This window comes from Onychomys torridus, chromosome 6 (genome assembly GCF_903995425.1).
Source record: "Onychomys torridus chromosome 6, mOncTor1.1, whole genome shotgun sequence".
Taxonomy (NCBI): Eukaryota; Metazoa; Chordata; class Mammalia; order Rodentia; family Cricetidae; genus Onychomys; species Onychomys torridus.
The window spans coordinates 120804554-120828849 of record NC_050448.1 but is presented as its reverse complement, the minus strand read 5'-3'; the positions used below and the strand labels follow the sequence as shown (position 1 = coordinate 120828849).

Below are 24296 nucleotides of genomic sequence, written 5' to 3'. Positions count from 1 at the left end.
TATCAACCCATCTTGAGAGCGCACACCAGGAAGACATAGCTGTGGTGTGGTGATGGGCAGACACATTGAGCTTTAGATTTAATGAGGTATGTTAGTAAAGATAGCTGGAGAAGAGGTCTGGGTATTTGGGAGAAGGGCTGCAAGTACATCCAGATCCAGGAGCCACTTGTACAGACAACAGCTGCTGACATCTTACACAGCTTCTAAAAACCTCACACTGTTCCAAGACCTATTTTATTTGAAAAGAAATGTAAATCAATATGACTGAATATGTGTACCCTAAGGTGAGCAGCCTGCTAGAGGACAGCTAACATTACCTTAGCATACTTCCTAGAAGAAACTATTGGCTAAAAGAAGCTGTTATTTAAAAAATATGCGGGTTGGGGATTTAGCTCAGTGGTAGAGCGCTTGCCTAGCAAGCACAAGGCCCTGGGTTAGATCCTCAGCTCAAAAACAAACAAACAAACAAAAAATAAATATGATGCTTAATACAGGCAACTGCCAGCCATGTGGCACTTTCACACAGAACACATTTTCTCCTTTTATCAAGGAAATAATCTCCAGGATGCTAAAAATCAAAACAAACAAATGACAATCTTTTACATTCCTACCACTTTAGCTTGATGCTAAACTAGATATATTTTTGCTAAGTCAAAATATCTGAGTATGTATTTATTGAGAATGATAAATATAATACTTGTAATGGCAAGAAATTTGGCCTGTAAGGTCTAATATAGAATGTTTTAATATAAAATAAACAGGTCTGTAAGTCCTCTGTAAATTACACACTGTGGAAAGACAATGTGATTATCTCTTACTGGAATGCAATTTTATGGCTAAAGGATCTTAGTCACGTGACTAATAAAAACTAGTCATTCTGTGTGAAAATACAGTTGCAGAAAATGTGGTATACCTGAAACTCTGCAGGCTTAGCCTGCTGTGATGGACTATCTAGCTGTGCTTAGGAGCAGGGATTTCTGCTGGGTGTGGTGGTGCACGCCGTTAGTCCTAGCACTCTGGAGGCAAAGGCAGGTGGATCTCTGTGAGTTTGAGGACAGCTTGGTCTACATAGAGAGTTGCAGGGCAGTCAGGGATTTTGAGAACCAAGATGGACAGCACCCCACAGTAGCATTCTAGGACAAGGAGTTGTTGAATGCTTAGTGGTACAGACTCATCTGCAGATGTGATCTAGTCATCAACGCTCCGTTGAGATCAGGGTTTGTCAGAACACCTCTCTGCCTTTCTATGTGATGCTCTTTCCATGACGGGATATGCAGCAGCCAGCTGGTTATGTGAGCTTTTGATTTCCAAATTATAAACATAAACATTGGAACTCAGTCATATATTCTTGAAATAAGTGGGATTTAGAAATTTTTTAGTAGCATCTGAAGATATTATAAAATATTCTATTCTAACAGGTGATTGCTACCAAATTTATATTAAAGTGATTATTTTAGTATTTTAACTTGAAAGTGATTTTTATAAGTCTAGATTTTTGTCGACAGCCGAACAATTAGTATAGTAGTTAGATACTTAACCTAATCAAGTTACTTAATTATACATAAAGAAACAGAGGAAAGCAACCTTACCTTATGAAATTTTGCTGCATATTTTCAACCCTCATTAAAATCTGGACCCCAGTCTTTGAGTGTACATAGGCTTTCAATCTGCATCATAGTGGAGGAAGCAAAATTAAATCTATTTTAAGATAGTCTTTATGAAGACTGAAATTTTTGAATAGCCAATAATGTTTATAATTCATCTATCTAAGAACAGAGAAAAAAGTAAAGATGTTTTCTAAGCAAGATGTGAAAAAAATTACCTTCTCTCTCTCTGGTTAATTAGATAAATTCAAAGTCTCATTTTGTCAGTACATGTGCTAAAAAATATAGTTGTGTCAGCAAATAGTTAGCTACTTGGCAATTTATTGTCTTTAATTTAGTAATGCTTTTTATTAATGTCAAGCACACGAGCAAACGCTAACCAGATTATCCATCAACCAGGCTTCAACTATCAGAGCTGTCTCAAATCAGGGCTGGGCTCATGCATGGCTCGCCTGAGTCTGGCTGGCACTGCCTTCTGCAACCGAAGCAGCTCAGCACTCAGGATCCACCAGGCATGAACTTCAAGCCCCAGGCACCAAACCAACATGCCCATCCCAGGAACAGACCAGCTGGTGAGAACAAAGGGGCATGGCTCCTGCCCAGGCGCACTGGAAACTAACTCACCACCAAGCTTCCCGTCCAAGCACCGCTGTGTACACGCCAGCCCCTCTCAGCTCCATACTTCTCTCTCTCAGGCTTCCTGACCTCCTGTCTAGTGTTATTCTAATTCCACTGATGGGAAAATTAAAGCATGGCAGTGAAACAGCTTGCTCTCATCTAATTAAAGCTACTTTAATGCATAGATCCAGGGCAGAATTCTCCACTGAGCTATGTTGACCATGCCGTATTTCTGGAGGCAAAGTGTAACCTTATTTAGTTTTGGGAGGACTTACTTGGTTGAAATATAATTTCTGTCTTTAACAGTTACTAGAAAAGTTTTAAGTTGTAGAATTTATGGTTCCACTTGAAAGGGGTGAAACTACAGACTTCAGTCTGATGGTACTGTGGGGATTTGGATCTCAGCTTCCTTATTAGTCACAGGAGGTTATGTTCACTTAAGGCTCAGTTTCTCCACCTGTACAATGGGTATGAACCAGTGTCTCCCTATACAGAGCTGCTGTGATGGTTAAATGAATGAACTGATCTTCATTACTGCCTGCTTGAGTGTCTGTAGCAAATGGGGCTAGCTACAGTGACTGCACTTTACAACACACTTGAATGCAGTCACAGCATCCCATAACAAATACACACATAAAAACACTTTACACGTTTGCATCTAGTGACCTGGCTCAGCAGGTAAAGATGCCTGTGGTCAAGCCTGATGGGTCAGGCCTAATCCCTGAGGTCTCTGTGGGGGAAGGAGAGTCCGCACCCCAAAACTTTCACTCCGTATGTGTTTGGCAGCATGTGTATGCACAGGAGTGCACAAACACACATGATTTAAGTCAACACTTTTTAATCATGTCAGAAAGCTACATGAGTTTTGAAACATACCTTTGACGAATCACAGGATCAGACTTTTCAGGATCAATGTATGGTTTTAGAATTTCGTTAATAGTTTTATCATCTGGTACTCTTTCCACAGAGAAGGAAAATAGCAAAAATTATTATTTATAATTTGCTCCTAAGTGTTAACTTAAAATTGCTAAATTTGGTGGAAAAACTGAACAAGGACCCTTTATTTTACTCTTGGCAAAATACAGCATATAACATTCTTTCATGCTAAAATTATGTAGAAGAAAAGCATAGAAAGGCTCTTAAGAAACACTTTATAAAGTCTTTAAACATTTAGAAAGGTTCCTTATCAATCACTTATAAAAATATGAAACCGCTTTTAACATATACCTATGTTCAACCTTTGAGACATACACAAAGCTCATAGAAATACAACTGAAGGAAGCTTTCAGGAGGCTACAATTCAGCCACGTTCAGTTCACTCATCTGGAGCCACACACCAGGCTTCAAAGTGGATACCAATTTCCCTGGAGGGAAGCACTGTAAGTCTCCAAACTTTCCCGTAGCTGCACGCAGCTTCACATTTCTACACAACAAAATCCAGATCCTCTGCAACAGCGACTTCCCTGAGCAATCTGCGTCACTGCACTACTGTTTACCCTCTTCTAAGGCCAGCCCTGACTTAATGCTGGTAACAAAATTCTTCCAACAACCCGTGACAATCTGAAAGAAAGGCAGTGCACAGTGGGGACAGATGCCGAGGACACTACCTGACATCATCTTAGACATCTCCCTAACTCAAGAAACCACACAGCACATCGTTAATAAAACCTGTGACACCTGAAAATATTTTCAATCAAAAACCTTACCAAGCTTATATATTAAATTAGGATATGCATGTATATCTAGATGTATTATGATGTGTACACATACATGTTTCATACATGTATCTACAATATCTTCTGAGGGATCTAACACTAATAATGGGACTTTTCTGTAGTAGAATTCTAGTTGTCATCCATGTCCTGTGTAACCACTCAGTCTGAGAAACAGCTTTCAGACCTCCTGATCAGAACACAGTCCTCCTAAACCTGTGCTCTCTGCTCACATAATTACCACCCCAGTCTGCTTTAGCTCCCTCCCGGCTCTACTGTTTGTGTAAGTTCCTGAAACAGACACTACTTAGTTCCCGGGTAGTTTCCTACTCTGAGACAGAACCACACTCTACTCTTCCTCCTTGACCTGATTTCTTCCTCAGCATCACAGCCCATGTGGTGTGGAGCTGCAGGGCTCAGGGCAGGTCACTTGCTGTCGTCACTGCTGCTGAGTCCTGCACTGTGTGACAAGCACAGCTCAGCTTATTCACTCACCACTTACCTGTGGAGTTACAGAGCCTTAAAGTAAAGCACTGGTAGTGGACAGTAGTGGTAGAGGTATCATACCTTTTTTCCACATACTCAGCTTGACTCTGAGGAAACTGGAGCTTTACATGCCAGAAAAACTGCTGCTTCCTAGGAGAGAACAATCACGAGCAGATGAAGGTAGAGAATCAAGTCAGGCCTAAATTTTCACTGTAAGATTTTCTCAAGTTGGTCTCAGAACTTAAACTACTGTTTTCTAAGATCTCAGAACTTCCTAGAGTAATACACTTCTAAGGGTTGTTAAGAGGAAAGTTCTGAATCCTAGGGACATCTGTCTGCCTGAATTAGAAGGTGATTTCTCCTAGCTGAGGCTTTTGAGATCAGTGAGCTTAAACTTGGAGTTTACAAATAACATTTCCTCATGATTAAATGCAGTGAGCTGGTGTCCCCGCCTGACTAGTCTGGAAAGCAGGTGAATGAAGTATTGTCCAGTTGAGTCCAGCTGGCGGCACATGCACTTGTGAGGCGTGACTGCGTGCATTCAGTAGCAAACAGGACACAACAAGCTGGTTACTAAGCAAATCGCACCGAATGCCTTTGCTTCCCATCTGAACTTTGGTCTGATAAGGAACCTAAATCGGTAACTCACTAAATGCTTGCTTTTAGAAAAATGATCATATTTAACAGAGTTCCACCCTGACTGACCCACCAGATGTTCTAAGAACTCAGGTTTCCAGTTCTGACAACTGGAACTGAAAATGCTCCCCAGCATCCCCAGGAGGCAGAGCCACTTATGAGGGAATATTGGGGCAGGTGTTAAGCATTTCCTATCAGTCACTTTTAATTCATTAGAGATACTTTTCCTCAAATACAACCAGACACCTTCAGCAACAACAGGAACACTGCACACTTGCCATACCCATCTTCTCAAGAATGAAAATACCACTTAGAATATTCTATAGAACTTAAATAATCCAAGGCACTTGTTTACAGTTGAATAGATTATGAAATGGTGGGCTTAATTACTAACAGTGCTGTCCCTTTCTGGACAACTGATAAAGTCTCTGAGTCCCATGAAACCAAAGGTATCAAAGGTTTAGCAAGGGCATGGCTGAGGTTGTCTGATCATACCACAAATATTCATGTAAGTGCACACACAACCACACACAGATACCATGCATTCTCAACTGAGGCAGTACTGGCCCAATGTCTTTTGGATGGTCAACAAAAATCTTTTTTTTTTTTTTTTTTTGGGCCAGAGCTGAGGACCGAACCCAGGGCCTTGCACTTGCTAGGCAAGTGCTCTACCGCTGAGCTCAATCCCCAACCCCTGGTCAACAAAATCTTAATGCATAAATTCATGTCCTCCAAATGAGCAATATATAAACAGACATACAATGTATCAAAACATCACAGAATACAGTTAGGATGAAAATGTCTGAAAGGTTCCTGGGAAGGGAGAGGCTAATAAAAAACTGAGAATAGATGGCACATGTATGACATAGAGAACATATATATAATTTGATATTTATATTCAGGAGTTATACATATTTATCAACTTTCGCCTACTTGGAACTCTGAAGGATCATCCTTTCCCAGTTTCAATAAAGTAACATGTAGAAGACACTGGGGTTCTATGCTCATGTACTCAGTTATTCTTGACTTTATTTACTATCTGAAGCTCCATTAGAATCCTAAGGAATATGCAAATCCATCCGCTCCCTTTAAATGGTATTACTCATGCTACAGGGCTTGTTTCAAACTCAATAAAGAAATGCATGCAGAAAAGAAATGTGCTGGTTATCAGATTTGCAGATATACTTTGAATATTAGAAATACAAGAGAAATGGAGAAAAATAAACACTGCCCATTACTGCCCAAAAACATAAATGGATACAAGCCTCTGGCAGTGCAATTTCATAAAAAGCTATAAATAAAAATGTATCACTTAAAACAGTACAGACTTTTGCCCATCAGTTTCATTCCTGGGCATTTATACTGAAGAAATAACTGGGCAAGTAATAAGATATGCATAACTGTCCACTGTGTCACTGTTAGAATGGGGTGAGCCGGAAACACCTCCATCCTAAGAAAACAGATTTACATAATGAATGTTAACTAGCCCTAAGGGACAGGCAGAACTATGCAGTGAGGTAGGAAAGTACGCACACTGAATGATGTACTTCCAAGTCTGAGAGTTATGACAGAGAATGCTTTAATTCTTATTTAAGAATAGGTCTGCATTAAATCAATCTTTCACATATAAGTGGTTATTTTCCACTACTAATAAAATCAAAGATGATTTTTATGAGAAGTATCAGATAATTATGAGACAAATATGAGGAGTCATCCTCACATTTTTTTCTAAACTAAAATACTTCTTTATTAGAAATATTCCCTTGAATATGTAACATGTCTCCTCAGAAACTATTGCTCTGGGGATGGGGAAGATGGCTCAGTTGGGAAAGGGCTTGCTGGCAAGCATGAGCATCTGAGTTCAGATCCCTGGGGCTCACTGGCCAGCCAGCCTAGCTCAGTCAGTGACTTCCACATTCAGTGAAAGATCCTGCTTCCAAAAACAGGGTGAAGTGTGACTAAGAACACAGACCTCTGGCCTTTACGCTCATAACACACAGGCCCCAATGAGAACTGGATCATATAATTACTCTGATAACCTTAAAGGTATTTTGCTGAGAAATGTCACAAATACTCAGGAATGGTGGCACATGCTTATAATCCCTGAATTTCGGAGGCAGAAGCAGGATGAAGTCAGCCCCAACTACCCCACAATATTTTATATTATTTGTGGCTATTGTAAAGGATGTTGTTTTTCTGATTACTTTCTCAGCCCATTTATCATTTGCATATAGGAAGGTTTACTGATTTTTTTTTTTTTTTTTTTGAGTTAATCTTGTATTCTGCCACATTACTGAAGGTGTTTATCAGCTGTAGGAGTTCCCTGGGGTGACTTATGTATACTATCATATCATTGGCAAATAGCGAAAGTTTGACTTCTTCCTTGTGTATCTTCTAATTTGTATCTCCTTGACCTCCTTTTGTGTTGTCTTATTGCTCTAGCTAGAAATTTGTGTACTGCCGTGGATATTGCTCTGTGTAAATAAAATTCTGATTGGACAGTGGCCAGGCAGGAAGTATAGGCGGGACAAGAAAGAATTCTGGGAATAGGAAGGCTGAGGGGAGAGACACAGCCAGCCGCTGCCATGACAAGCAACATGTAAAGACACCGGTAAGCCACAAGCCATGTGGCAAAGTATAGATTCATAGGAATGGGTTAATTTATGATAGAAGAAGTAGATAACAAGAAGCCTGCCACGGCCATACAGTTTCTAAACAATGTAAGTTTCTGTGTGTTTACTTGGTTGGTTCTATGGGCCTGGCGCCTGGCGGGTGAGAGAGATTTGTCCTGACTGAGGATCAGGCAGGAAAACTCCAACTACAGTATACTATATTGAATAGATATGGAGAGACTGGACAGCCTTGTTTTGTTCCTGATTTTAGTGGAACCACTTTGAGTTTCTCTCCATTTAACTTGATGTTGGCTGTAGGCTTGCTGTATGTTGCTTTTATTATGTTTGTAGGTATGTTCCTTGTATCCCTGATCTCTCTAAGATCAGGGATGTTGGGTGTTAGATTTCTGTCAAAGGCTTTTTCAGCATCTAATGAGGTGATCATGTGATTTTTTTTTTTTTTTCCTTTCGGTTTGTTTATATGGTTGACTACATTGACAGATTTTGGTACACTGAATCATCCCTGCATCTTCAGGATGAAGCATACTTGATATGGTGGATGATTTTTTTTTTTTTTAATGTGTTCTTGGATTTGGTTTGCCAGTATTTTACTGAGTATTTTTACATCAATGTTCATGAAGGAGATTGGTCTGTAATTCTCTTTCTTTGTTGCATCATTGTGTTGTTTGGTTATCAGGGTAACTGTAGCCTTGTAAAAAGAGTTTGGCAATGTTCCTTCTGTTTCTATTGTGTGGAACAATTTGAGGAGTATTGGTATCAGCTCTTCTTTGAAATTATGGTAGAATTCTGCACTGAAACCATCTGGTCCTGGGCTTTTTTTGGTTGGGAGACTTTTAATGACTGCTTCTATTTCCTTAGGGGTTATAGGTCTATTTAAATTGATTATCTGGTCTTGATTTAATTTTGGCATGTGGTACCTATCCAGAATATTGTTCATTTCTTTTAAGATTTTTGAATTTTGTGGAGTATAGGTTTTTGAAGTATGACCTAATGATTCTCTGGACTTCCTCAGTGTCTGTTATTATGTCTCCCCTTTCATTTCTGATTTTGTTAATTTGGATATTCTCTCTCTGCCTTTTGGTTATTTTGGTTAAGAGTTTGTCTATCTTGTTGATTTCCTCAAAGAACTAACTCTTTGTTTTATTGATTCTTTGTATAGTTCTCTTTGTTTCTATTTTATTGATTTCAGCGCTCAGTTTATTTCCTGTCTTCTATTCCTCCTGGGTGAGTTTGCTTCTTTTTGTTCCAGAGCTTTCAGGTGTGCTGTTAAGTCGCTAGTGTGAGATTTCTCCAAATTCTTTATGTGGACACTTAGTGCTATGAACTTTCTTCCTCTTAGTATTACTTTCATAGCATAATTAAACATACCTTAAATTTGGGTATATTGTGCATTCATTTTCACTGAATTCTATGGAGTCTTTCTCTCTTTATTTCTTCCTTGACCCAGTGGTGATTCAATTGAGTGTTGTTTAGTTTCCATGAGTTTGTGGGTTTTCTGTAATTTGTGTTATTGAATTCTAACTTTAAGCCATGGTGATCCGATAGGATACAGGGGGTTATTCCAGGTGTTTTTTTGTTTTTTGTTTTGTTTGTTTGTTGTTGTTGTTGTTTCTGTTTTTGTTTTTGTTTTGTTTTGTTTTGTTATCTGTTGAGATTTGCTTTGTGACTGAGTATGTGGTCAATTTTGGAGAAGGTTCCATGAGGTGCTAAAAGAAGGTATATTCTCTTGTGTTTGGGTGAAATGTTCTGTAAATGTCTGTTATGTCCATTTGAGTCATAACATTTGATAGCTCCCTTCTTTGTTAAGTTTCTGTCTGGCAGATCTGTCCAGTGGTGAGAGTGGGGTATTGGTGAAATTATTAAGGCCACTCCACGTAGTTAAAAGAGAGGTTTATTTTGTGGGATAACTTACAAATAAAGGGATAGGTTGTAGGGTCTGGCAAAGGTAAGGAGCAGTCCGGCAGTGTTCTCTGGAGAACTCTGCTCAGTCTACCTCCAGCATTCAGGGTCCCAGAACCAAGAGAAACCTCTCCTCTTGATCCTGGGTCTTCAGCTTCCTCCCTCAGCCCCGCCTTGTGGGCGTGACCATTACAGAAGCCTCAATGGGGGTTGGAACTTATAGGCCAAGGCTGGGATGGCTACCCACTACAGTGGGGTGTTGAAGTCTCCCACTATTAGTGTGTGGTTTGATGTGTGATTTAAGCTTTAGAAATGTTTCTTTTACAAATGTGGGTGCCCTTGTATTTGGAGCTTTATGTTCTGAATGAACTGAGGCTTCATCCTGATGGATTTTTCCTGTGATGAATGTAAAATGTCCTTCTCCATCTCTTTGATTGAGTTTAGTCTGAAATCTATTTTGTTAGATATTAGGATAGTCACACCAACTTGTTTCTTAGCTCCATTTCATTGGAAAATCTTTTTCTAACCCTTTACTCTGAAGTAATGTCTGTCTGAGAAGTTAAGGTGTATGTATGTAGCAGAAGGATTGGGTCCTGTTTTCGTATCCATTTTGTTAGCCTGTGTCTTTTTATAGGTGAATTGGGTCCATTGATATTAAGAGATATTAATGACCAATGACTGTTAATTCCTGTTTTTTTTGTTGTTGTTGTTTTTTTGGTTTTGTTGTTAGTTCCATCTCATAATTTTCTATGGAAGCATTCTATTCTTTATTTACATTTTATACAGTAAGAGTATGCAATACACACAAGTGCACACACATGATCATAATGCTCACAGGATGGGGTGAGGTTAAATGGACCTTCTGTCTGAATTCTACCCTTAACAATTTATACCTAATGTTATCTTGAGCAGGAAACTACATGTTTCTAGCTTCAGACTTTTCACAGTAAACTGGAAATGATGATATTTGTATCACAATATTATTAAAAGGGCAAACAGTATGTTAAGAACTTAAAGACAGTCAAATGTTATCTTTACAATTATATATTCAACTCAATGATCTCAATTACAAACCTTAGCACAGAAATGCTGACAATGTTTAACTGAAACTATGCACCATGAGTCCCATAAGCAAACACACTCTGAATGCAGTGTACAGTGTCTAGTGAGGAGACTATACACCCTGACTATTCTCTGGTGGGGTCACTGCTTCACAAGGCTTTTAGAGAGTGAGAGACAGACTAAGAGGAAGACTCATCAACTGAGACCTAACTACCTGCCCTTTTCTTTGATTAATTTATTTATCTATTTTGTGAGTATTGGCCAGGGCATATAAATGGAAGTCAGAGGACAATCTGTAGGAGTTGGTTCCCTCCTTCCCCTATGTTGGCCCTGGGTATTAAACTCAGGTCATAAGGATTGGCAGCAAGCCCCTTGTCTCACTGAGCCATTTCACTGGCCCCTTGTTTGGATACTCTGTGTGTGTGTGTGTGTGTGTGTGTGTGTGTGTTGTGTATATGGTGATTTTGAGATAGGGTCTCACTGTGTAGCCTTCGCTGTCCTGGAACTTAATTTGTAGACCAAGCTGGCCTTGAACTTGCAGAGATCTGCCTGCCTCTGTCCCCCAGTGTTGGGACTAAAGGCTAAACCAGCTGAAGGGAGAAGAGCATTTATCTGTTTTACAGGTCAGTCATTCATGGAGGGAAGCCAGGGCAGGAACTCAAGGTAAGAGCCTGAATACAGGAACTGAAGTACAGTGCATGAGAGAACACTGCTTACTGGCTTGGCTTGCTCAGCTACCCTTCTTTTTTTAAAGATTTATTTATTTATTATGTATACAGAAGAGGGCGCCAGATCTCATTACAGATGGTTGTGAGCCACCATGTGGATGCTGGGAATTGAACTTAGGACCTCTGGAAGAGTCTGTGCTCTTAACCTCTGAGCCATCTCTCCAGCCCTCAGCTACCTTTCTTATACAGCCCATAAGCAGGGATAGTACATCCCATACTGGGGCTGAGCCCTCCTATATCAATTAGGGATCAAGGAAATGGCCCAAACATGCCCACCAGCTAACCACATGGAGGCAATTCCTCAACTGAGGCTTCTCTTTCCAGGTATGTCTAGGTTTGTGTCAGGTAAAAAAAAAAACAAGACAGCACATTTTACTTTTCATTTATAAGCAACAGAGAAAAGAGATCTACATTGTCAACTATTAGGACATTCAGCATCAAGTAATACCTGATGGAATTTTAGGAATAAAAGCATTTTGTTCCACTGTCAGCAATAAAATCTTATTTTAATTGAAAACTGAAAGAAAATCTACCAAATTTGGAAACCCTTGAAGGACAAATACACAAAATAGCTACACAATCCTTCACTCACAACCACCTGACCTTTAAAGTATTTTTCATGATGAAAAATTAGTCTCTCAAAAATAAATGCAACCCTTCCTCATAAAAATAATTTATTTTATTAGGATTAGTACCATGATTAAGTATTTCTGGAAGGATGAATACAAAAGGCCTGCTTAGTTACTTAGTCTGGATTAAAATAACTAGAATTTGAGAATAAAACCACAGTTTTATATCTCACATCATTATGAAAATACTTTTGAAAGGTCCATTTAAATATATATTTTGCTCATGAAGAGTACTCTACTACACGCTATCAGGAAGCAGGTTAGCTAGGTGCTGTGGGAGCTAGTAGACGGTATATTAAGAAAATGTACGCAGCTCGTGAAGGCTGAAAAGAAAAAGAACATTTTTAACCACTTATGGCAGTTCTTAACCAGCTCTGTTGTAGAAGGAAGAGTGATGTTTGGGAATGGCTGGCCAGTTCAGAGCCACAAAGTTTCTCTTCACACACACACACACACACACACACACACACACACACAAGTGTACCTTTTGGGTTGGGGATTTAGCTTAGTGGTAGAGCGCTTGCCTAGCAAGTGCAAGGCCCTGGGATCGATCCTTAGTTCCATTAAAAAAAAAGTACCTTTCAAAATAACCAGGGAGCCCCTCGTGAAAACACTATAATGGATGAAGAGCAGATATATGCATACCAAAAAAATGAATACCAGGTTAAATGCTGGCATCTGTTTCCTATTAACTGTGGAGAAAATATGTACTAAAGGAACTCCGGCAAAAGAGACACGATGGAGAAGATGAGCTGTAGTGTGCACTCCCACAGATGGCGAGGCAACACAGAAGAGGAGGACATCCTAGGAGTCAGTAGGAGGAATACCCTGCCTTGTGCATTTGCTTGATAGAGGATTACAACATAGGTCATACGCTCATTGGTTCGTGCTCAGCATGGTAAAGGCTGATGTTACGTGAAGGGAGTTGCCTTGGCAAGTTACTCCCCTATGCCTGTTGCCTTGGGTGTAGAGATGTAACAGTGATGGGGCTGTGTGTAGTGTTTTTGAGTGGCTCAATTCAGAGAGCCTTTCAAGTAACTGTGAGCCAGTCTCAAAGCTCAGATACTTGGGCTTGATGAACAGAACAGAAGGAAGCTCACACTAGCTTGCTTCATGGGAAGTACCTAAAATGGCCTTCCCCCTCCCTAAAAAGCAAGCAGTTCAGGATGCAGAGTGATCGAGAAGCATCTTCTAGCCATGGAAAGGGCAAAACATTTCAGAGTTTCAGACACAATGCTAGGAAACGAGACGACACATTTAAACTACTGGCAATTCTGCTAATGGCCACTGACACGGTGGGCAAGAAGTTTTACTATTCTGAGCAGGTGGCCATCATGGTAAAAGCATGCTGTAAACAGATGTACCCGGCATCACTATAGACCCTGACGGAGGCAAGACAGGAACACACATGGAAATACGGCTTCTAAATGCTGTGGTCAAGGACATGGGTAGGGACACATGCAGCGAAGGCCTAGTGCCCGGAAAGACTTCCCTAACTGGATCAATCAGCGGACAACGAAGGTGGTCAAACTGTTAGGCTTCCCATTTCCACAGACAGTGTAAGCAACACTATAGGGAGGCACAGCGAATGAAGCAGTATCACAGAGCTCCCTTGCTTCTGTGGGCACGGCCAGGAAAGGCAGGAATGGGGAACAATTAGGCTTTTCTTTTTGCAGTGCTTTTGGAAGACCTTCGGTTACTCTGAAACTCCTCCATCAACATCTAAAAGCTACATGGAAAAGAAATGGCAGAGTTCAACATTTCAGCCAGCTACAAGTTTACAACAAGCATCTATTACATAACCCCCCAAGTCTCACTGCGAAATCTACTTGTTCTCCATGACAACTGCTAGACTCATCATTTCATTTTTCCTTGGTCCTTTCTAAAGCCAAGTTGTGGAAAAGTAAAAATACTTAATTGTATCTAAAGAATAGTATTTTTAAATTTGCAAAATGTTTGTTATGTCTTTACAAGAGGGACACCTAGTGGCTAGCTTCTAAATAGAACTGGAGCTCTTAAATACTAATTCACATTTTTAACAAAGGGCATGTCTCTATGATCTTAATTCTGTAAAGATGACAGATACTTTTGTAGAAAGCAAATAAAACAAATCACCCAACCAAGCAAAATACACAAAACCCCCAAACCCTAAGTCCAAAGGATGGCTTGAGAAGTCTAAAACTCACAGTTCTAAGCAGGAGGTGAGAGAAAAATAAGCAGAAGGTCTTAGGGTTGCCTAGAACTGGGTCAGGGTGGTGAAGCTGCAGGAAGATGGACTTTGGACAGAGGAAGGTGAAGTTTGGGCCCTGCTGGGGAATGGGTGGTTAGTCCATACAAGAATACAAGGGTGAAAGTAGAGAGAAACACATAGGCTGAGTACTCCTAACGAATGATTGGTACCTTGTTCAGCCATCATCAGAGGCTTCCTCCTGCAGCAGATGGGAACAAATACAGAGACTCACAGCTGGCCATCACTCAGAGAGATACTTTGGAACACACAGCTCTAAACAAGATGTCTCCATCAAATCCCTTCCCTCAGAGCAGGGAATCCCTCAGAAGAGGAGGCAGGAGTCGAGGAGACAAAGGGGCGTATAGAGGACACCAGGAGAACAAGGCTCTCTAAAACAACAGACAGAGCAAGCTCATATGAACTCAGAGACTGAAACAGCCATTGGAAGGCTTATAGAGGTCCGCACCAGGTCCTCTGCATTTGTACTACAGCTTTCAGTTAGTACTTTTATGGGACTCCTGAAAGTGAACAAGTGGGTCTCTGATTCTTGTGCCTCTTTGTGAACTCTTATTATTTTTTTTTTGTTGGCTTGTCTTATCTATCTTTGATATGACGGTTTTATCTTACTGTATTTTATTTTGTTTTTCATTGTTATCTGTTAGAAGCCTGTTCTTTTCTAATGAGAGACAAAAAGGGAGTGGATTGGATGGGAGAGGAGGTGGGGAGGAACTGGGAGGAGCAGGAGGAAAATCTATATTCAGATCATACTGCATGAGAAGAGTCTATGTATAATAAGGGGGGGGAGACAGGAAGAAATATGTCTTAAGTACAGTATGTTTTAACTTAACTATTAATCTAACAGTATTCTTCTAATGCTTACATTTTAACTTATATTTATTTTTATTAACTTTTATTATTTTATGCATATGGGAGTTCTGTCTACATCTATGTCTGTACACTGCATGCATGCCTGGTGCCTGGGGAGGGCAGAAGAAGGTGTTGGCTCTCTTACAGCTTGAGTTACAGATGGTTCTATGCTGCCATTTGGGAGTTGGGAATCAAGCCTAGGTCCTCTAGCAGAGCAGTCAGTGTTCTTAACTGCTGAGCCACTTCTCTAGTCCACAACTTATTTTTTATGTATATATATCTTTATGCAGATATGTACATGTACATGAAAATGCCCACAGAAGCCAGGAGAGGGAGTCAGACCCCTGAAGTTGGCATTACAGGAGGTTGTGAGCCATGTGATGTGGATGCTGATAATCAAACTTGGGTCCTCTGCAAGATCAATTAATTCTTAATTGCTCAGCCATCTTTCCAGCCCACAAGACAACTTTTTGAGGTAATTTCCTAAGGTGCATGTAGTATAGAATGCCTTATTAGCTAGTATTATTCAACATAGAAATTCTGTTGATGATTTAATATAACAAAGTGAAGGCAAATTATTAAACTGCATTAAAAAAACTGCCCTTTGATATTCTGACATTGTATTGGGCTATTTGCGTTTATATTAAATGGTTTCTAGACTGCTGTAATGTTGATTTTTATGGTACTTTGGTAGTTTTTCATTGCTCTTGACATGTTTACTTTGAGCAATATTCTTGGCCTAATTTTCTATTGATCACCAAAATTTCAATACTAGAAAGCTTACTTGAACCATCTGATAACTAGGTACTGAATTTATGCACAAGTAAACTCTGGGCAGGGGTAAAGTGTTTCTAACAAAGACCATGGGGGGGGGGGTTGGGGATTTAGCTCAGTGGTAGATCACTTGCCTAGCAAGCGCAAGGCCCTGGGTTCAGTCCTCAGCTCCAGAAAAAAAAAAAAAAAAGACTATTGGGGTCCAGCCCCTTAATAGCCTTTTCCCAGGGTCCGTGGAAGAATCTACAACCAGCTAAGAATCTAATCTTAGACGGTATCAAATGAATCTATGCACAGGAAACTCTTCAGTCCGTTCACTTTCTTCTTCTTTCTCTCTACACAGCTTCTCTTCTGCTCTCACACTGAGCTCCTCTCTTGCCTGACTCTCTCCACATTTTTCTGCTGTTCTAAGATCTATCTTAATTCTCCCATCTTAGTTCTCCTCATCTAGTTCTTCCCATCTTAATTCTCCCAAGCCTCTAAAGTTTTCAGTTATACACCCATGCAATCAGCAATACTCTGGCCAAGGCAAGGCCACCAGGCTTGAATTCTTTCAGGATCAAAAGGAGGGGGTGATAAGATCCATACAAAGAGCAGTAATTGTCAGCTATCATTAGCAACCCAAAAGGGAAGTGACTAATGGTAAATGAATCAACCAAGAGTTAAATTCAATTAATGGATCTAAGAAAGAGAATTTATGTGCTCAAACTATATTCTTTCTTTGTTGTTGTTTTTGGTTTGAGACAGTTTCTCTGTGTAGCTTTGCACCTTTCCTGGATCTTACTCTGTAGACCAGGCTGGCCTTGAACTCACAGAGATCCGCCTGCCTCTGCCTCTCGAGTGCTGGGATTAAAGGTGTGCGCAACCACCGCCCGGCCAAACTATATTCTTAGAAGTGGTTAAAACATTAAGAGCCTATAAGTCACTAAGTCATGAATGGAAATAAAACTGCCTTTTCCCCCCTTTGGTCCCCAAATCTGTCCAAACTGTTGTTTTTTGGTAGGGGAGGGGTAGTGTACTTGGTAACTAGGCAACCTGTGTCAGGGTTAGATGTACCTGGTATGTAAAAACCCTTTAGTTCTGAGTTAATTCTTAAAGGGAGAGCCAGAACTAAAGCTGGCACTTGGAAGAAGAGAGGTTAAGCTTAATTAGCACATCTTTCTGGCCTGGGTGGTTGTCTCACTGTGAAGTTTTACCTGCCTTCAGGAACTAACAGTCTGGATGCTTATCTATCTGCAGTCTGTTCTTAGAAAGCCTGGGAAGTATCTCAGATAAGATAAGATACTTTTGTCCGGAGATGGTCTGGCCGGATGGTGCTAATGACGATAATTACAGGAAGGCCTGACATTAGGGGTCTTGACTGTGTGACTGCTGTCACACAGGTGGGAGGGATGTTATCCAAATACTCCAACTGTGTGGGGAAACTGTGCCCAAAGAACGAGCAACCACACTGTTAGAAGTTCTTGGGAAAAGAATCGAGTGGGAAAGCTACAACAGCACACAAGAAATGCACTGTAGGACACAGCTAATACATTCAAAAGCCAGCATCACCAAGACTGCTTGAGGCTTGGCTTTATCCGCTGGAGAGCCCTGCTCTTCCAGGTATTAGCTTTGCCACAGTCAGCTGAATTCCTGCTTCACATTGCTATGGCTCGCAGCATGATTCCATGTCTCTCTATGGTGACATTCTTAGTTAGCTATTTCTCTCATAAAGGCCTCTTTGGCTTGAGGCTGCCCCAGATGAAGACATTGAAAGACTTGCTCAAATGATGTTTAAAAAGTAAAGAAAATTTCTAGAATGTTCTGAATTAAAAATATTGAGTCGTTGGGGATTTAGCTCAGTGGTAGAGCGCTTGCCTAGCAAGTGCAAGGCCCTGGGTTTGGTCCTCAGGTCTGGCAAATAAAATAAAATAAAATAAAAATATTGAGTCATATGATGCATTTCATATTTTAAATTTTCAGATCAGGGGTGTCTACTGGTAAAGTTTATACAAATATTATAAAACTTAAACAATTCCCAAATCTGAAACACATCAGTTTCAAGTTTCAATTAGAGGCACTCAGCCCATGATTGGGAGCATGCTGCGGTCTAAGCCATCTCCAGTGAGAATCACAACTCAGAAAAAGTCATTGCTCAGGTGACAAGCACCTTCCCTCTGCACCTCCACAATTCTTGTTAACCAAATCAGGAGCCACACCCACTCACATGCTCTCTTCTTCAAGTAAGGAACAGGTCAGATGATACACAGTTTCCACTAGCCATATCCAAAAGACAATGCAAGGCTGGTAGTGTAGATAAAACACAGATTTTCACATGATGGTGTCAGAATACTTCTTAAATATTAAACTTCCAGCCACAAATATATAAATGAACTGTGTATACCTGTTAACATAATTCTTAAAATCACAAATGCATACAGCCTAAATTTCAGAAAGGAACAAAACAGTACACACTACCCATATCTGCTATACTCAACTATCCCCTACCACAGACCTCCAGAGTCCTATGTTGGAAACTTTACCATTATATTCATACCTACTGTCCTACTTCTGGATAGTGCTGAGCACTAGATGTGGCCAGTAAGAAGATGGAGCCCCATGATGGCAATGCCAGTTTCATAGGGAAGAGAAAAGAGAACAAAGCCAGCATGTATCTATTCTTATGTGTTGTCTTCTACATGTTGTAGAGGCAAGAAGGCTCTAAGAAGACGCTAAGCACACCCTGGTACCATGATCTTAGACTTCTAAGCTCCTAGAAGAATGAGCCAAAACTTCTTTTAAGAATTACCCAGCCAGTGATTATTCTGTTACAGTACAGAAAAGAGACTAAGAAGACACTTTCCCAAAGTTGCTGCCCTTATAAAATACACTAGTCCCTTCTTGCCAGTGGCTTCACTTTTGTGGTTTCATTACCCACAACTCTGAGCTAAATAGTCAAGCGGAAAATTCCCCAAATAAACAATTCCTAAGTTTCAAACTGCACCGCTCTGAGTAGTAAGATGAAGAAGATGTACATGATTCCTTGTCTGCCACATTCAGACCGTGTATGCTACCTGCCTGTGCACCAGGAGTTGCTATCTTAGTCACTACTGTTACAATGTGGCTATTGACTTAATGCTTATTTTATTTAACAATGTCTTCAAAGTGTAAAAGTAGTGATGCTAGCAATGTGAATACAACAACAACAACATGAGTGTAAAATGCTTTCTTTAAATAAAGTATTGAAAGCCTTCAATTTAAGGGGTGGGGGGGGGCAAAGTAAAAAGTCATCTGCTGAGTTCCTGAGGTCCAGGGTAAGAACAAATTGTGCTGACTTTGCTAGGATACCTTAAACTTCAGCACCTGTCCTTAGTTAAGATGGAAGGAGTTGGCGTCCGTGAAGAGTGTCATGTGCTCTGTCTGACTGACAGTGATGTAGAGCACTAGGAAGCTATTGGGCCTCACTGTTGATCATCACACAGGCACTCTATCGCCTCATGCCGCCACAACCATGATGAGAACAGAAGAGAAAGGTGTTCCAAGAGACACCACATTCACATAACTTTCACTAGTGTATACTGCCATAATTGTTCTATTATTGATGGACCTAACTTATAAACTGAATGATAGCACAGGTATGTATGTATAGAAGAAAAAAATTATACATACAAGGTCTTCTAAGAATATAGTTTGGCCGGGCGGTGGTGGCGCACGCCTTTAATCCCAGCACTCGGGAGGCAGACAGGCGGATCTCTGTGAGTTCAAGGCCAATCTGGGCTACAGAGTGAGTTCCAGGAAAGGCACAAAGCTACAGAGAAACTGTCTTGAAAAACCAAACCAAACCAAACCAAAAAACACGCCCCCTCCCCCCCAAAAAACAAGGTCTGGGATTACTCACACTGATAGGAATCTGCTGGAAGGTTGGAATGCAAACCCTATAGATGGAGGAGAGAGAGTGGACAGCTACTGTATGGCATATATTCATATAAATTTTAAATTTTACACGGTGGCAGTCTGCAATGAGCATGGCTTCCCATCTATCTTTAGTCACTTAATACTTTAGGCAATCATTGTGTCAGTATTTTAATGGGACAGCCTGATAATCACCTTCTTTCTGGAAAAGCTGCTTGGTTAACGGGTGCTTACATGCCTCCTCTACGCCTCTTCCCCACCACTTGCCTTACCTTTCTACTACTGCATTAAATATTTAGGGCAATAAAGCAGAGGAGACAACCTGAAAAGCTTCCCACTACAAGTAAGAATAACCAAGAGGCTCTCTTTGTGACATCAGGTAAGGCTGGCCCAATAAGCTGAAGACCTCTAAGTGAGATCCCAAGAACAGTGGACAGGTAGCTAGAAAATTCTACTCACCAGCAAAAGAGGAAAACAAGGAAAACTTACCTCAGTTTGGGGAGTGGGGAGAAAGAGATAGGCGTGTAGAAAGAAACTTCTGGTATGATAGTCATGTTTCATGCAGTCACAGGGATTAGGTTATAGAGCCGAGAATGCAGCTTAGTGGCACAGCACCTGCATGGTATGGGTGAGGCCATGGATTGATCCTCCTGCCCCAACATCACCACACATCTAATTAAAATTTATACATTTCACACTACGTAACTCTACTGCATCAAAAGGAAGAATACAAATGGCTACCGAGATCCAGCTAATAATGCTGAAACACGCAGAGACCAGTATAATGATGCCTGCATTAACTTTGAAATGTTCAAAAACGATGGATGAAAAAATGGGTAGATGTGATGGTGCTGGTTGGTTTTGTCAACTTCACATAAACCTAGACAAATCTAGAAGAGGAAATCTTACTGAGAAAATGCCTCCGTAAGACTGGCCTGTAGGCATGTCTCTGAAGTTCTTTCTTGATTAATGATTGATGTGGGAGTGTTTATTCCTGTATGGGTAGTATCATCTCTGGGCAGATGGTCTTAGGGGGCATAAGGAAGCAGGCTACACAAGTCATGAGGAGCAAGCCAGTAAGTGGTGTTCCTCTGGGGACTCTACTTCAGGTCCTGCCTCCAGTTCTTGCCCTGACTTCCTTTGCTGATGGACTGTTATGTTGAAATGTAAGTGACATAACCCCTTTCTGCTCCAGGTTGCTTTTGGTTATGGTGTTTAACACAGCAATGGAAACCCACCTAAGACAGTGATTGAGCAATTAAATTATACTGGGGAAAACTCAGTGGGCAAAACTAATACAAACATAAGAGCTGAGGCAGTTATCCTGGCAGGAGGCAGCAGCTGATCCCAAGAGAGGGGATAGAAACTAGGTGACAGCAGCACCTTCCTTCTAGAAAGTGGTGCACTAGCAGCAATATCTGCAATCCCAGTCTCCAGAGAAAGAAACAAGAGGTCACAAGTCCATGACACAGTGAGTCTAAGGCAGCTTGGGCTGGCTAAGACTCCGCCTCAAAAGAAAAATAAATAAATAAAAAGAAAAGAAACTAAACTATTCTCAGACAAACCTGGAAAGTACATTATAAAGTTTTTTCTCAGACAGGGCCTTGCTATGCTGCCCTGTGGTGCCTGGGACTTACGGTCACCCTATTTCAGTCTCCTGGGTGCTGGGGTGATGATATGCCACCATGCCTGGCTCACATTTTTACAGGCCCCCACTAAGGAAATCTAAAAGGAAAAAGAAAAAAAGGATCCTAAAAGGATTTTTTTGTTTTTGTTTTTTGAGACAAGGTTTCTCTGTGTAGTTTTGGTGCCTGTCATAGAACTCACTCTGTAGCCCAGGCTAGCCTCAAACTCAAAGAGATCTGCCTGGCTTTGCCTCCTGAGCGCTCGGTTTAAAGGCATGTACCACCACCGCTTGGCAAGGATTTTTTTTTTTTTTTGAGTGAACATAAATACTAGTCACATAAACACATTAAACCTACTCCCCTTTCCCTCATGAGGAAAATGATGCACAGATGGAAAGATGTGGGTTGCAGAGCTAGTTGCAATGAGCCAGAGTATTTTAGTTCCAAGGAAAAACAGAAATCAGGAACATATTTCTCCTATGTTTATACAAATAAACTACAAGGTATAAAGTAATACAGAATGTTTGTAATGCAAATTCAACATTTTTAATTGTCCTCAATATAGATCAATCAAACTGTATTATAACTACTGGAGACAAAACACTACAAATACAAGACCAGCCTCACATCTCTGGAATATCCCGAGCAAAACATTAGGGCAGAAGTATTCAGTTTGCCATCTTGGAGTGGTTCATAATTAAAATGAAGTTACTAAACCCAGTGACAGACCACACAATCTTCCCCACATTCCTTACCCAGAGACAAAATGCTACACTCTGATCATAAGAACTAATCTGGGATAACAGTCCTAAATGACTCCTTCACAGCACAGCACACATCTTATGTACAAGGTGCAAACTGGTTACTCTAAGGTTCACCAAAGTATGCCAAATTCTCAGTGTTTTAACATATACAAATCTCAGATTTGGTAACAGTAAGTAATTACTTTGCTTTGGAAACCAATCATGAACAAGGAGAATCAATCTCACTAATATTATGTCTTAAAGCACAAACTAAATAAATAAATAATGTCATTTTATAATTACATAACATCTTTTGAAATGGTGGAAGTTTTATTAGAATAAAACATGAGAATTCTGATGATTCGAATTTTTCAACATGTGGAATAGTAAACTGGAAAGGGACACTACAGCCTACCTAGCTCCCTCCCATCAGATCATGAAGAGGCTGAGGGTATACACAGTAATGTGCCTGCAGTCCCAACTACTTGGGAAGCTCAGATGGGAAATGGCTTGAGTCAGAACTGAGACCACTTTAGGCAATACACTGAGATCTGTCTACAAGTTAAAGGGAAGTCCCTCAGGGTTTTTGACTTTACATCAAGGTATGAAGTGGTGAGTGAGAAGAGGAAGTGATTTAACCAAAAGAACTTACCTAGCTTTTATTGTCCTTCCTAGATTTGAATTTAAGCCCCCCAAATACCGCCATGATGCTCTAGTATAGTGATATTTTATTTGTATTGAAATGTGATTTTATTTGTATGTCAATAAAATTGCCTTGAGGTCAGAGCAAGCCAGAGCAGAAGCCGAGCAGTAGTGGGGCACGCCTTTAATCCCAGCACTTGGGAGGCAGAGCTAGGCAGATCTCTGTGTGTTCAAGGACACAGCCAGCATAGCAGACACACACCTTTAATCTCAATACCAACCATAGACGACCTGGAGGTCTGTACAAACAGGCAGTGACAAGGAGGTCATGTGGTTGGGTTTACAACCAATGAGAAAACAGAACAGAAAGTCTTTAAATAGACAGGACGCACAGAAGTAGGTCTCTTGCGGAGAGGAGGAACCGCAGAAGCAGTGAAGGGTAAGGTTTTCTGCTTTTGCTCTGACCTCGTGGTTTAACTCTGCAATCGGTTCTGTGTTTCTTATTTAACAAGCCGGTTACATCTACAATTGGTGCCCAACGTGGCAAGAATTCATTAAAAAACCGCTTGATATAATAGGATGAAAGGGTAGATTAAGGAAGGAACTTACTTCTAAAGAGCAACAACTTGTTTAAAATGTTTTACATTGGTATAGATTTTAGTCTATTGATACAAACTTAAAAGTTAATTTTGTTATACTGGGTGTATATTTCTACTCATGTTTAAGGTATTATGTTTGTATAGCTCATTTTAAATTGAAATGGATAATTAAAAATAGATTAATAATTAATCATCTGTGATAATCATACTCATAGCCATGTTAGTTAAGTCTTCTGGGTATACATAGAGATATTTCAGATAGATAGGTAATCTTCAAATACTTCAAAGACCTTCAGAATATGGCATTTAAAATATTTTTAAAATTTAGACTTTCTGGACAGTGAGACATGTCTGCTCCTGGCAACACCGATTTACTTCAGAGACGAGGATGGGCATTGGAGACACTTCATATCTTATCTTCACCTTGGCAAAAATAGCCATTTGGGCAAGAAACTGTTCTTGCCTGGACTGCTTGATTGACTGGACATGCAGGACCCATAGAAAGGTGACCACTAAACTTTGCTTGACAAAATGGTCCTTCAGGTTCCTGCTTCACAGAGGAAACTGCCAGACATTCTACAGGACACTGAGAGAAGTGACCGAGAGACTCTAGCCCTGTGGGCTGAAGACAAATGCCCCAACTTTACAAAGGAATATTAGGTGACTGTCCAGGATGCCAGCTATCTCTGTCTACTCTTGCAAGACTCCCGAAAAATGCTTGCATCCTTCTCCCGGTTCTCAGGTAATATTATATCCTTCTGAGGTCTTTGATGTGGTTGAAGACTAGATAGTTAGAAAAGATAAGTTAGATATAAAACCTTAGACTCACCAATATAAGATAGGATATCTTCTTTAATATTGTAACTGTAATTCTTGCTAGATAATTGTTTTGTTATATGTAATTGTACTATGTAAAAG

At 40.4% G+C, this 24296-nt stretch overlaps 1 protein-coding gene across 1 annotated transcript in view; it reads right to left on the bottom strand.

Annotated features, from left to right (window-relative positions):
* Positions 1-24296, bottom strand: part of Znhit6 (zinc finger HIT-type containing 6) — a 44245-nt gene that overhangs the window by 12361 nt on the left and 7588 nt on the right. The window contains exons 6-8 of the mRNA XM_036189923.1: positions 4502-4570; positions 3099-3179; positions 1590-1667 (exon numbers count right to left, since the gene is read on the bottom strand). Coding sequence (XP_036045816.1) covers positions 1590-1667; positions 3099-3179; positions 4502-4570 — 228 coding nt within the window. The remainder of the gene's footprint in view (positions 1-1589; positions 1668-3098; positions 3180-4501; positions 4571-24296) is intronic.